Genomic DNA, 13,633 nt, shown 5'->3' on the forward strand with positions numbered 1-13,633 from the left:
AGTGATCAATCAATTCAAAAATATATTAATTATTTTTTTTAAAACTTGATAATAAATTTTTATATTTAAAAAAAAAAAAAAAAACCAAAAATCACTTTCACTTAAAATTTTCGTAAATATAATATGAAAAAAAAAGAAAAAAAAAAAAAGTTGAATTGTTATGTGTTGTTATATTATTTCGATAATGATAAATTTTTATTTTTCATATACTTTGTTATCTTTCGTGTGTGTATCTTTTAAATTGTTGTCATATTTGTAAAATAATAAAATAATAATATATAAAGATAATTCGTCATCAGGTTGTTAATAACTTGTTTATTTGTATATAAATTTTATTTGGCAGGTGATAAATGACATGTAAAATATATTAAAATGTATTGTCATTATCAACTGAGAGAGCATCAACACAATTTAACCACAAGACTGTTTCTATTTCTTACTGATCATTTCGAAAATTTACTAACATCCCAAGTTTCTCTCTTTGTCAATACATATTTCAAATTTTATAAAAACCCACTTTTCCCACTCTTAAAAATATATACATATATTTTTTTTTTCTTCGGTCAATAACTCGAAATTAATTTATTTCATCAAAATAAATTATCATTATATTTTATAAAATAATATTTACAGTCTAGAAAAATAACTAATTAAAATAATAGAAAAAAAAAAAAAAAATTTTTAAATAAATATATTATTTAATTCAAAAAAAATACATTCAATTTTTTTTATTTTTTTTAAATTCGTGCTATGATTTCTTAAGCAGGATAATCTGGGACAATCTAAATCATAAAATACCTTGGCCTTTCAAATACCATAATATAACCACACCTTTTTACGACGCAAAAAAAAAAAAAAGAAAAAAAATCTAAGGTTTTACTATGATAATAATAATAATAAAAACACAGAAATTACAAATGGTAAAATTAACTTTTTATTACATTGTCACGTGATATATATAATATTTTTTTTTTTTTCTATAAATCAGAGATATTTTATTTTTTGTCTATGTTAATTATATTACAAAAAAAAAAAATAATAATAATAAACAGATACATATTTATCATAACAATTACTTTTAGGTATGTATAATATTAATAATAAATTTTATTAATTAATTTATTTATATTTTGGAATTAAAATATATAAGATGAAATATTTTTTTTTGTTTTTTAATTACAGCACACTTGTCACTATCGCACCTAGTCGTGTATCTCATATATAAAATTCATGAAAATTAATTAAAATTGCATTTAAATATTATAAATGAATTGTATAAAATTTCAAGTAATTTAATTTTTGTTATTTAAATAATATCAATTAAAATAGAAAAACAATCATACTAAAAAATAAATTCGATCATCATTCATTCGCTCATATTAAAATTAAATAAAAATAATTAAATTTATTTTAAAAAAAAAAAAATTGGTAATTTAAAAATTTCGACAAATGTGCCGAAGAAATGATCGATATTTTCGATCATTTCTCCAGGACTTGAGTCGTCGTGGGCTCACTCGATTTCAACAAATTCATACAAGTATATATATATTTATAAAAAAAAAAAAAAAAATTTATCATGAAAATTATGTTTTTTTATTTCAATGAGCCCCAACAACACCATGCCGATTTATGATTATTAATTATGATGACTCATTGTTTCTTTAGTGATTTTAAAGAAACGTTGACATATTATTGATTTGTCATTGACCCTCGCTGTCACTGTCACTTTTATCTAAACAAATTAATTTTAATCTAAATTACAATATTTCATTTGTTATTAATATATTAATATATTATTTTTATGTGATTGATATTTACCTTTTTTGCCAGAATATGCATGACGTTTCAGTCTATCATAAAGATCATCCTTGGTGCCATATATACTAGCATTTGAACGTGCTAAACTATTCATTTTACCTCCATTATGTAGACTCTCTGTTAAAATAAAATTAAAAATATTTCAAATTAACAAATTGAATTTTTAAAATATCCATAAACATATTTTAGTGGTTAAAAAAAAAACATTAACAAACCTTTCATATAAGTCTCATTGTAAAAATTAGGCATCTCCCAACCATCCTCTTCATCATCATAATAATGTGCATATGTACTGTGATGTGATGGTGCAATTGATTCAGCATATGGTGTTGGTGCACCATAATAAAAATTAACTTGTGATCCATTTTGATCAGTAGCTGGTGTAATCATTTTTTTAGGTTCACGTTTTCTTGTTGATCTAACACATATCATCCATACTAATAATACAATAAATATAATTATTATAACACCACCAGCAATACCACCCATAACATAGAAAAATTCAGATTTTTCTTCACAATGTTTGCCAGTAAAACTACCACTACATCTACATGATGGTTGTCCACGTAAATCTTTAATACATGTACCTTCATTGTCACAATAATCAGTACATACATCAGTACAATTTGTACCAGTACCATTATAACCAGGTTTACATTCACATTTAAAATCACTTGTTTCTGGTATTAATAAACAATATGCATTTGAATCACAATGCATATCTTTACCATTCATTTCACATGGATTTGTACATTCATCTTTATTTTTAGCTGCTAAATTTTGTGTACTTGTATTTGGTGGACATGGTATACAAAATGTTTGTTGTGTTTCTGATTGATATGTACCTTTTTTACATTGTAAACATTGATTAAGTGTACCATTTAAATATGTACCTGGTTCACATACTGGTAATGAACATTCTTCAACAGCTGATGAACCAATATTTGGTGTTGTTCTACCTAATGGACATGCTTGACATGCTGCTTGTACACCTTGACTACGATATGTACCTTTTGGACATGGTTCACATTTACCTTCAGCAGCTAATTGTTGACCGGATCCACACTCATCACGACATTCTTCATGTGATACTGCTTCAGCTGTTCTTGTTGTTTTACCAAGACCACAAAGTAAACATGAAAAACTTCCTTCATTTGGTTGATAAAAACCATGACCACAACTACGACAAAGACCATCATTATCATCATAAAATTTACCAGCTGGACAACGTTCTTTACAATCAGCAGCACTTCTTGCTCCTGAACCAATTGTTACACTTGAACGTCCAGCAATTACTGGACAACTACTACATTTTAGCTGACCAGATTCACTTTGATATGTACCAACTGGACAAGGTTGACATGTACGTGATGATTCATCATAATAACTACCAATTGCACATGGAACTGTAATTAAATTATTATATTTATTATATTTAAAATATATTTTTTTTTATAAATTAAAATTAATTAGTTAATTATTCTTACCACAATCAGGAGCCATAACAACTTGTCCAATTGGACAAGCATAATCAGATTGTAGAATCAAAGAAGCTGGATCAGGTACAGTATTTGGAAGAATATCATGAACATCAAATTGATTTTCTTCGAGAATTAGTTTTTCCAATAAATTCTGTACATTTGCACGATCATTTGAATTTGAATTTTGAATTGGATCACTGTTGAAAAAAAAAACAAAAACAATTATTATTTGTATTATAAATGTAAATTAAAAAATTAAAATTATGTTGATTTACGATGTATAGGCATATATATTTATTTACAGCATTGCGATGATGATTATTTATTATTTTTAAGTATATATATTTGTTATATCACGCCCTTATTTATTATTAAACCTGTGATTAATGAATTAATGATTATTTTATTAGTTTTTATGTACATTATTATTGTTAATTAATTTTTTTTAATTCCCAGTTTGTTGTTTCCTGTCAAACCAAGATTATTATTTTTTTATTTATTTTTTTTTTTTCATAGTTATTAGTGAGATAAGTGTTTTGATAACCAAATATTTAGTATCATGTTTTTTATATATTTTTTTTTGTTTCACTTTTCTGCTAATAAAATCTTACTTTGCATTCTAATACTTCAGTACACTTGAAATATTTTTTACATAAATTTTTTTCTTTTTAACAAGATAAAATTTATATTTAATAATAAAATAAAATAAATAAATTATTATAAAGCCAACTTACGATTCTGCTGGAACATCAGCTGAAATTATATATGTACCACCATCATCTTCATTGACTTCTCTTGTTGTACGAACTCTATGATCACATTGTACATCAATTTTCAAATCTTTGCATTCACGTGTACCTTTTTTAAAAACAAAAATAAAATACAAATTAGATATTAAATTAGACCTTTTTAAAAAATATTTATTTATTTTTTTTACCTTCAAATGAATAAGAGCAAAAGTTCCAATCTCTATTTAATGAATTAACAGCATTTCTAACTTTTTGTTTAAGAACACCTTGTCCAGCTTCATTACAAAGTACAGAAGTTGGGAAATTCATTTTAATTCTAAATACTCTTTGTGCTGAATTTGATAATGTACAAGCTGGATAAACAATTGGTAATGTTGGATCATTAGTTGGTCGCCAAAAACCTTCAGCTCCACATGTATAAAATTTAGGTACTTGTTGTGAAAATCTCAAGCCTTGATTACAATTAATTTCACAAACTTTAAATTGTCCACCAGATCCCCAATCTTTACATTGTTGTGTACCACCAACTGGATCATTTAATTGAGGACAAAAATCAGCAAGTACATATACTTTAAAATTACAACCAGCTGAATTACCAGCTTGATCATATGCAACAAAACTAATATCATATGTTCCCCATAATAATGTTTGACCAGATCTATGACCACTTTTTTCTTGTATTTTAACAACACCAACATTATCAGAAAAACGTGGCTCATCCCATGTTACAATTGATGAACCATTTTTAGCAATAACCCATAAATCACCAGGACAATGTTCAACTTTTGGTGATATTTTATCAGCTTCAAGTTGTTGACATTTACTACCACCATAACCAGGTGGACATATTCTTTGACCACAATGAGATGGTACAATTCTTTCAACACCACCAAAACTTTCATCATAACCAGCCCATGTTAATACAAGTCCTTGATATAATACAGGCTCTGTTCTACAATCTCTAACTTGTTTTTGTATTTCATTTGTAACATGTAATGCTCTAGACCATATTTGTACTTTTGTTAAATGTCCTTGAAAACCAGATTCAGTATAACCTTTTGTATTTTCACTTCTTGGTTTACCCAATACTGTCCATCCATATGGTGGTAAATTTCTTCCACTTCCATAACCCTCAGTTTTACTTGCAATTAAACCTTCTGTTATGAGTATTAATTCACCACCATTTTCACCATTCCAAACAACAGCAACATGATGCCATTGTCCATCATTAATTGTTGCATATTCTCTAAATGGTAAATAAACATCTTGTAAATCATTAAATAATGATACTTGTACACCATTACTATGTGCTTGAATCATTGGTCTACGATTTGTTGGTACATATGATGAACTAACACTGTAAAGTGTAAAAAATATACCAGCTTCATCTTTTTGTGTAAATTGTACCCACATTGCAACAGTTAAACTTTTTTGTCCACCAGTAAAAAATGGAATAACTTGTGATACACTACTTCTTGTTGTATCAGTAAAATATAAATCATAATCAACTTGTATTGTTTTTCTACAATCATCACCAGTTAAATTAAATGGACATTGACAGAAAAATTTACCAGTTAAATCAATACATGTTGCTGATGGTGGACATGAATTTTCTTTACAATCAATAATATCATCTTCACAAGTTTTACCAGTATAACCTGGTGGACATACACATGTAAAACCAGCTCCATTATCCATACATGTTGCACCATTTTTACATGCACCATCTTGACATGCATCATACTCATATTGACAACCAATACCAGTATAATCATCAGGACAAGTACAATTAAGACCAGAACCAAAATCTTGACAACGTCCATTATGCATACATGGATTACCAATACATCTTTCTGGTGCTGTTTCACATTGTTTACCATCTGTTCCAGATGGACATACACAGAAAAAGTCTTGGAATAAATTAACACAATCAGCATCATTTTGACATGGATGATTTTGACACATTCCAATGTATATGCCATCACACATTTATAGACAAGTTGCACCATTAAGACATGGTTCTGATTTACAATCATCAATATTTATTTCACATGCATCACCAGTATAACCTTTACGACAATGACATATATAATTATTATCAAGATCTTGACAATGATCAGTACCAACTGGATTACATGGATCACTTAAACATTCATTTATTTCAGCTTCACATTGTAAACCAACATAACCAGGACGACATTTACATATAAAACTTTCAAGTTGATCAATACATGAACCACCATGTTGACATGGTTCAGATGAACAATAATTAATTGTATGTTGACATTGTTGTCCAGTAAAACCAGGCTCACAAATACATGTATATTCATCAATACCATCAAAACATTGACCATTATTTTTACATGGTTTATTTGAACATTCATTTATATTTATTTCACAAGCAGAACCAGTCCAACCAGGATGACATATACATTGATGAATAAATAATTTATCAATACAAATACCATTTAAACATGGATTACCAGAACAAAGATCAATTTTTTCATGACAACGTTTACCAGTAAAACCAGATGGACAATCACAATTAAAATCATTAACAAGATCAGTACAATTTGCACCAAGTAAACATGGACGTTCAGCACAATCATTTGTATTTATTTCACAACTTTGTCCTTCCCAACCAGGCAAACAATCACATTTAAATCTTCCTTGTTGTAATGGTACACATGTTGCACCATTATTACATGGATTACCACTAGCAGTACATGGATTTATTGTTATATCACAATCAACACCAGTATAACCAGAACGACAAAGACAAGTATAATTATTATAACCAGGTTCATCTTTACACATAGCTCTTTCTGGACATGTATCATTATTACAATCAGATTTTTCATCTTGACAATTTATACCAGAATAACCAGTTGGACATTTACAACGATAACCTTGTGGTAAATCAGTACATGTTGCACCATTATAACATGGTTGTGATGCACATTCATCAATATCAATTTCACATTTTCTTCCTGAAAAACCAGCTGGACATAAACATTGTGTTTCATGTCCCATTGGTACACAAAGACCATTATTATAACATGCTGAATCACCACATTGTACAAGTTTACATTCTTCTCTACCAGCTGAATTTGATTTATCAGTAAACATATTTGTTGGACATTCAATACATGTTGTTGCACCATGTTGTGCTTGATAAAAATTTTTAGGACATACAACACATGGTGCAAGACCAGTATCAGAATATGTACCAGGTGCACATTTAGCACGACAACGATCTTTTCCTGGTGCTGATGGTTGATATGTAAATGTACCTGCTGGACAAGTTTGACAATCTTTATAACCACCAGTTGGTGGTTGACCAGAATAACTATTTCTTGGACATTCAAGACATGGTACAAGTCCAGTTGGTGAATATGTACCATAACCACATACTGGTATACAATCATCAATATTTTTTGATCCAGTTTCTTTAGTATATGTACCAAATGGACAACTTAAACATGAACCTTGACGATCACTATTTTGATAATAACCTTTTTCACATGGTGTACATGTTTTTTGTTTTTCAGCAGCAAATGTACCAGCTGGACAATGAAGACATCTTGGTACATCATTTGTATCCATATTTAATACTTCACCAATACTACATGTAAAATCACGTGATGTTGTTGATTTTAATGCTTTTAATGGTGGACATTGATTACCAATTGATAATACATTTAATAATGAATCAATTGAATCAGTATTATGTGGTACAGATAAATCAAATACAATACTTAATGTTTGACCACAAGAATCATAAAGTTGAGTTTGTTTAACTGCTGGTACAATTGTTAATACAAAATCTATTTTTAATAAATTTTCTTCCATTAATAAAGGTATTGAACGTATAAATGATACATTCATATTAACATCAACAGCTGAACAACGATGTGTTAATGCAGCATTTAATTTATTATATGATTGTGCCAATAAATCTTGATATTGTGGTACACATGAACGATGTAATGCACCATTTGCACGATAAATAACTGATACAATAAAATGATAATCAGCTTGTTGTGTATTTTCTGATACACAATCTGGTACAACTGATGCTGGTGACCATTTATTTATTGGATCACATGTAAATGATTTTTTTAATGCACCATCAGTAAAACGATAACCTGATTTACATGTTGCAGTACATGATTTCATATTTAAATTACCAGGGACACATTTTGTAATACCATTTGCTGGTGGTTTTAATTCCCAATCAACACATGGTGTTGCTTGTACAGATACTTGAAAATGACATGATGCTCTATTACCACTTGAATCAACAGCATAAACAGTTACATTTTCAAATCCACCAATTGGTATTATTGATCTTTCAGGTAAATATATAATTTTAACTGGTCCAGATGAATCTGTTGCATTTATTCTTGATCTTGTTTCATTAAAATTAACTGAATATTTATCTTGATGATCAGTAAGTTCAATAACATAACTTTGTGGACAACTTAATTTTGGTGGTGTTAAATCTGGTACTGTTATATTTATTTCACATATTGCAACATTACCATCATAATCAAATGCAACATACTTGACAACAGTATCTTGGAATATTCTAATTGGTGTTTTAAAATTATGTGGTTTAACTTCTAATCTAGCAATACTACCACTATTATCAATTGCTGTTGGTTCAGTAAAATTAACTGGTAATAAACCACCATCTAATCCTTTTTGTACAACAATTGGTTGTTGTGGACAATTTTGAAAAACAGGTGGTTCATTATCAACACATGGTGAAAAACCATAATCATAACCAAGTAATGGTTCAATTTTTGGCTCTTCACAACCCATTAATTCAAATTTAAGACATGGATTTTCCATATAACTAACAACACCCAATATAACATGTTTTGCTTGTACATATTTTGGTAATGTTATCATTGCAAGTTCACCATAATTACCAGGATCTCTCATTGTTAAATTAAAATTTGGAAAATAAACAACATAATTTTCTTCTTCAGATTGTTTATAAAAAAAACGTATTTCAGTTGGACGACCAACAATGTCATTTGTAACAACACCTTTTACAAGAATTGCTTTAACTCTATATACTTTACCAAGATTAACACTAATATATGAAAATGATTCTTGTTTACCACACCAACCAGTTACAGAATTTAATCTAACATTTTTAGCTTCATAATTTGAACGTTCAGATGTTGCATTTATTAATGAATCTGGTATACGTCCAGATGCAATACCAAGTGGTTTAACAACTTTACATTCTGGTTCACGTAAACATTGTATTGGTCTTGGATTAATTAATATATAACCAGGTCTACTACAACTAAATTGTACTTCAGATCCTTGTTCATAACTTCTTGATATTTGTACACCATCACTTGGTCTTCCTGGATCTTCACATACTGGTCCTTCACATCTTAAATCACCAAAATCCCATACACCATTTGCTTGACAACGTACAACATTATCATGACGATTTGTTTGTCCAGCAAGTTTAAATGTATCCTGACAACCAAAGAAAAATGATGATTGATATTTTGTATCATCATATTGACCATATTCAGCACCTGGTGTTGGTAATGGTTTACCACAATCAGCACGTGGACAACCAGGTTGTGCACCAGATAACCAATAATCTGGTAAACCAGGTTTTGGATCATAAACACATTGACGAAAATCTGATGTTACTGTATTTCTCAATGATTTACCATTACTACCACATTTAAGTGTTACATTTTGACTAAATGGTACCAATACACTTGTCTCATCATTTCTTAATACAGATAAACCCTCATTTTTATCATCAGGTAATGATACACATTTTGCAAATTGACATTCTGGTGTTGTACCATTCCATACACCACTTGATGTACAATGTACAGTTGTTGAACCAGCTAATACATATCCAAAATTACATTGAAATTTAACAATATCACCATAATGATATTTTTCTTTTGTTGATAATATTTTACCATTATCTGGTGCTGATAAATTTGTACACATAACTGGTACACATGTTTTATTTCTTTGATATAAATCACCATCTCTTTCACCATTTTCAGATTTACCAATATTAAAACCAGCTGTACCATTTTGTTTATATAATTCATAGCCATTATTACACATACATGAATAACTACCAGGATTATTAATACATTTTTGTTGACAACCACCATTATTTATTGAACATTCATTAATATCAGAACATTCTAAACGTGTACATCCCATTATTTCTAATTTAACACATGGTGCACCAACATAATCTTGTATTCTAAATTTAATATAACGTGTTTCAATTGGTACTGGTAAATTTAATACAGATAAAGTTGGTTCAACAATTCTAAATTCAACTGGTGTACCATCTGGATTTGTATAATCTCTAAATATATCAGTTAAATTATCAGTATATTGTATTCTAACTGCTGATGTAAATGCAATATTACCATCACTTCTAGCAACAACTTGTGTTCTAAAACCACGTATTATTGTTGGTGATTTCATATCAATCATAACCCAATTTGTACCAGGTTCAATTGAATTACCACACCATCCATCACCATGATTTAATCTAATGCCATTTTTAGTATAACCATTTTCTGAACTTGATACTGTTATTGAATCATCAGAAATACCACCATTTATTAAACCTAAATCACCAATTGGACGACATTCCATTGTTGGTGAAAAACCAGATTTACATTTACATGAAAATGCACCAGGACTATTAATACATTCAGTTGATGCTAAATCACATTGACTTGATGCACATTCATTAATATCTTCACATATTGGAACATTTTGAAATAATTGATTATCACCACATGTTATAATATTTAATCCAGTTAATTTATAACCACGATTACATTGTACTCTTGCTTCATCACCATAATAATAATCTCTATTTGTATCAACAACAATGCCATTTTGTACAATTGGTAATATTGTACATTTTGCACGTGTACAAGTTGGTACATTATCAGACCATGTACCATTACTCATACATAAAATAACTGGATGTCCAGATCTAACATAACCAGGTTCACATTCAAAACGTACAATTGTACCATAACTTCTACCACCACCATTTAATATTGTCATATTTGAATTTGGTGCATCAGGTAGCGGTGCACATTGTGATGCTAAACATGATGGTTTTTTTTCCCATCTACCATCAGCTAAACATGATATTTTTTCAATTGGTCTACCAGTTGGAAATGCAAAACCTGCATAACATTGATATGTTGCAAGACCACGATATGTTACATTTGATGAACCAATTGAAAAACCATTATCAATTTGTGGTACTGGTCCACAATAAACTTCTTGACATTTTGGTATATATGTTATTGACCAATTACCACCAGGTAAACATTCAGTTAATATTTTTGTTTTACCAGTTGCAAATTCTTGTCCAAGTGGACATGAAAATGTAACAATTGTACCAAATGCTGTATCACGACTACTTGCAAGTGCACCATCACCAGCTGTTAATACTGGACAATCTGATGAAAATTCAGCTTGCCAACCAGCTGAACTTTTTAATGCATCTGATACAAATCTAACAAGCATTTCTCCACTTTCAGCAGTTAATGTTATTTTTGGTTTTGTATTTGATGTAAAACCATCACCAGAATGTAAACGTAAACCATTTGTATTTGAGCCATCATAAACTTGTACAAAATCCGTATTATGTACATTAAAATTTATGAATTTTAATGATAATGGACTACCTTTTGGATTTTTAACACGATAAAGACATTCTTGATTATTTGGATATTCATTTAAACCAAATGATGGTGATTGTATTGTTCCATTCATTGATATTATTGTTGCACGACAACCTTGACTATAACGTATATTAAAACCTTTTTTTGAATCACCCAATGATGTTTTAAAATATAAATATAAATTATTACTTGTTGACATAATAACATTTGGATTATCATGTTTTTTACCAGTTAATCTTGCTATTGGTTTACTCATTGGTGTATCACCATCACGTACAAGTATATAATCACGATTCATTTCTAAATCTAAATCTTCAATTTCAAGTGATATTATACGTCCTGGTTGTGCTTGTATAATATACAGACATTCTAAACCACCTGGATAATTTTGTGGATAACCAGGTGAATTTAATATTTGTCCTTGTGATGTTGCACGTAATACACCACCACATTTTTGTGGCTCAGTTTTCCATGATGCACGAAAACCTTTTCTTTCAACAGATCCATCAGTACTAAATTTAATAATCATAAAATTTGATGCTGATACAAATAATTTATTACTTAATTCTTGTTTACCAGATAATGTTGCTAAATTAACTGATTTTTCTTCAGTTCTACCACCAACAAGAATTTGTACAATATCAAAACTTTTTTCAGTTTCAAATTCTTGAAATTGAAGAAGAATATTATGACCTTGTGGACCTTCAAGTGTCCATTTACAATTACTTAATGGTGTATATTTGTGTGGATAATTTGGACTTTCAACAACATCACCACTACTTGCCATGTAATATTGACAATTATTTGAACAATCAATTTCATCTGAATAATCACCACAGTCATCTTGTTTATCACACTTGAATGCAGAATTTATACATTTACCATTTGAACAATGGAATGATCCTGAAATTTTAACAATTAATTTATTATTTTTATTTATATTTAATAAACATAATAATTATTAATAATAATAATTTAATAATAACCTGCAGGACAAGCATTTGCACGACACATAAAAGGTAACAATGATTCACATGTTGTCAATTCCCATGATTGTTGTTGTTGATCATCAGTAACAGCTACATCAACACATTCACCGGATTTTGGATTTGGTTGTTTTGATGCCCAGAAGCCTGGTAAAACAAAAAAATAAAAATCATCATTTTAATTATTAATAAAAAAAAAAATTGGTTAAAATAGTTCCATTTTTGTCCGTTTTTTTTTTTTTTTTTTCAATTGACTTAACGGTGAAGTAATCTCGGACTTTTCTCCGTCTTTTAAATTTCAATCGAAAAGCGCGGTAAATTTCAGGCATTTTTTGACTCGCTATAGACAAATAGACGGAGAAATTTTGGAGATTCTCGTTCTGATGAGTCAGTTGACGAGAAATAGCGGAGAAAAGACGGAGAATTATTTTAACTGAGGTTTTTTTAAGTTAATAATTAATTAATACGTTCTAATGAAGTTATGCAAAAATTAAAACTTGAATAAAATGAAATGCTTGCGTGTATAAAAATTGAGATAAATATGCCTTTTAAATGCATTGTCGAGAAAAATATGGGAAAAGAGTATCTTCGTGCTGTCAAGTATCACAAGGGTTCCGCATTTTCGTGATCTCGATACAATCAAAGATTCTTACGTGGTTTAACTATTTGAGCTATTCTTGCCAACAAAATTTCTTTTGAAAATTACCTGCATACTGAGAGACAAGCATTCCTGCTGCTGACTCTAGTGTGTTGGTTCTCAAGTCATCCAACGAAGCTAAGCCCAGCCAGTAACGGTCATGATGTCGCCCGGTCATGGTAATTGACATATTGTTTTCTGTATATGATTCAACTACCATGAGCTCACTTCCATA

General features: G+C 29.2%; 1 protein-coding gene across 1 annotated transcript; it reads right to left on the reverse strand.

Annotated features, from left to right (window-relative positions):
• Window positions 1–1,186: 1,186 nt before the first annotated feature.
• LOC122859262 (sushi, von Willebrand factor type A, EGF and pentraxin domain-containing protein 1) lies at window positions 1,187–13,631 on the reverse strand. The gene is given in 8 exon segments (XM_044162699.1): window positions 1,187–1,732; window positions 1,819–1,935; window positions 2,034–3,224; window positions 3,306–3,496; window positions 4,034–4,157; window positions 4,237–12,678; window positions 12,762–12,908; window positions 13,468–13,631. Coding segments are annotated over 8 exon segments (10,395 nt in total). The 5' UTR covers window positions 13,619–13,631; the 3' UTR covers window positions 1,187–1,700.
• Between the last annotated feature and the right edge of the window lie 2 nt (window positions 13,632–13,633).

Source organism: Aphidius gifuensis, linkage group LG6 (assembly GCF_014905175.1).
Source record: "Aphidius gifuensis isolate YNYX2018 linkage group LG6, ASM1490517v1, whole genome shotgun sequence".
NCBI classification, from domain to species: domain Eukaryota; kingdom Metazoa; phylum Arthropoda; class Insecta; order Hymenoptera; family Braconidae; genus Aphidius; species Aphidius gifuensis.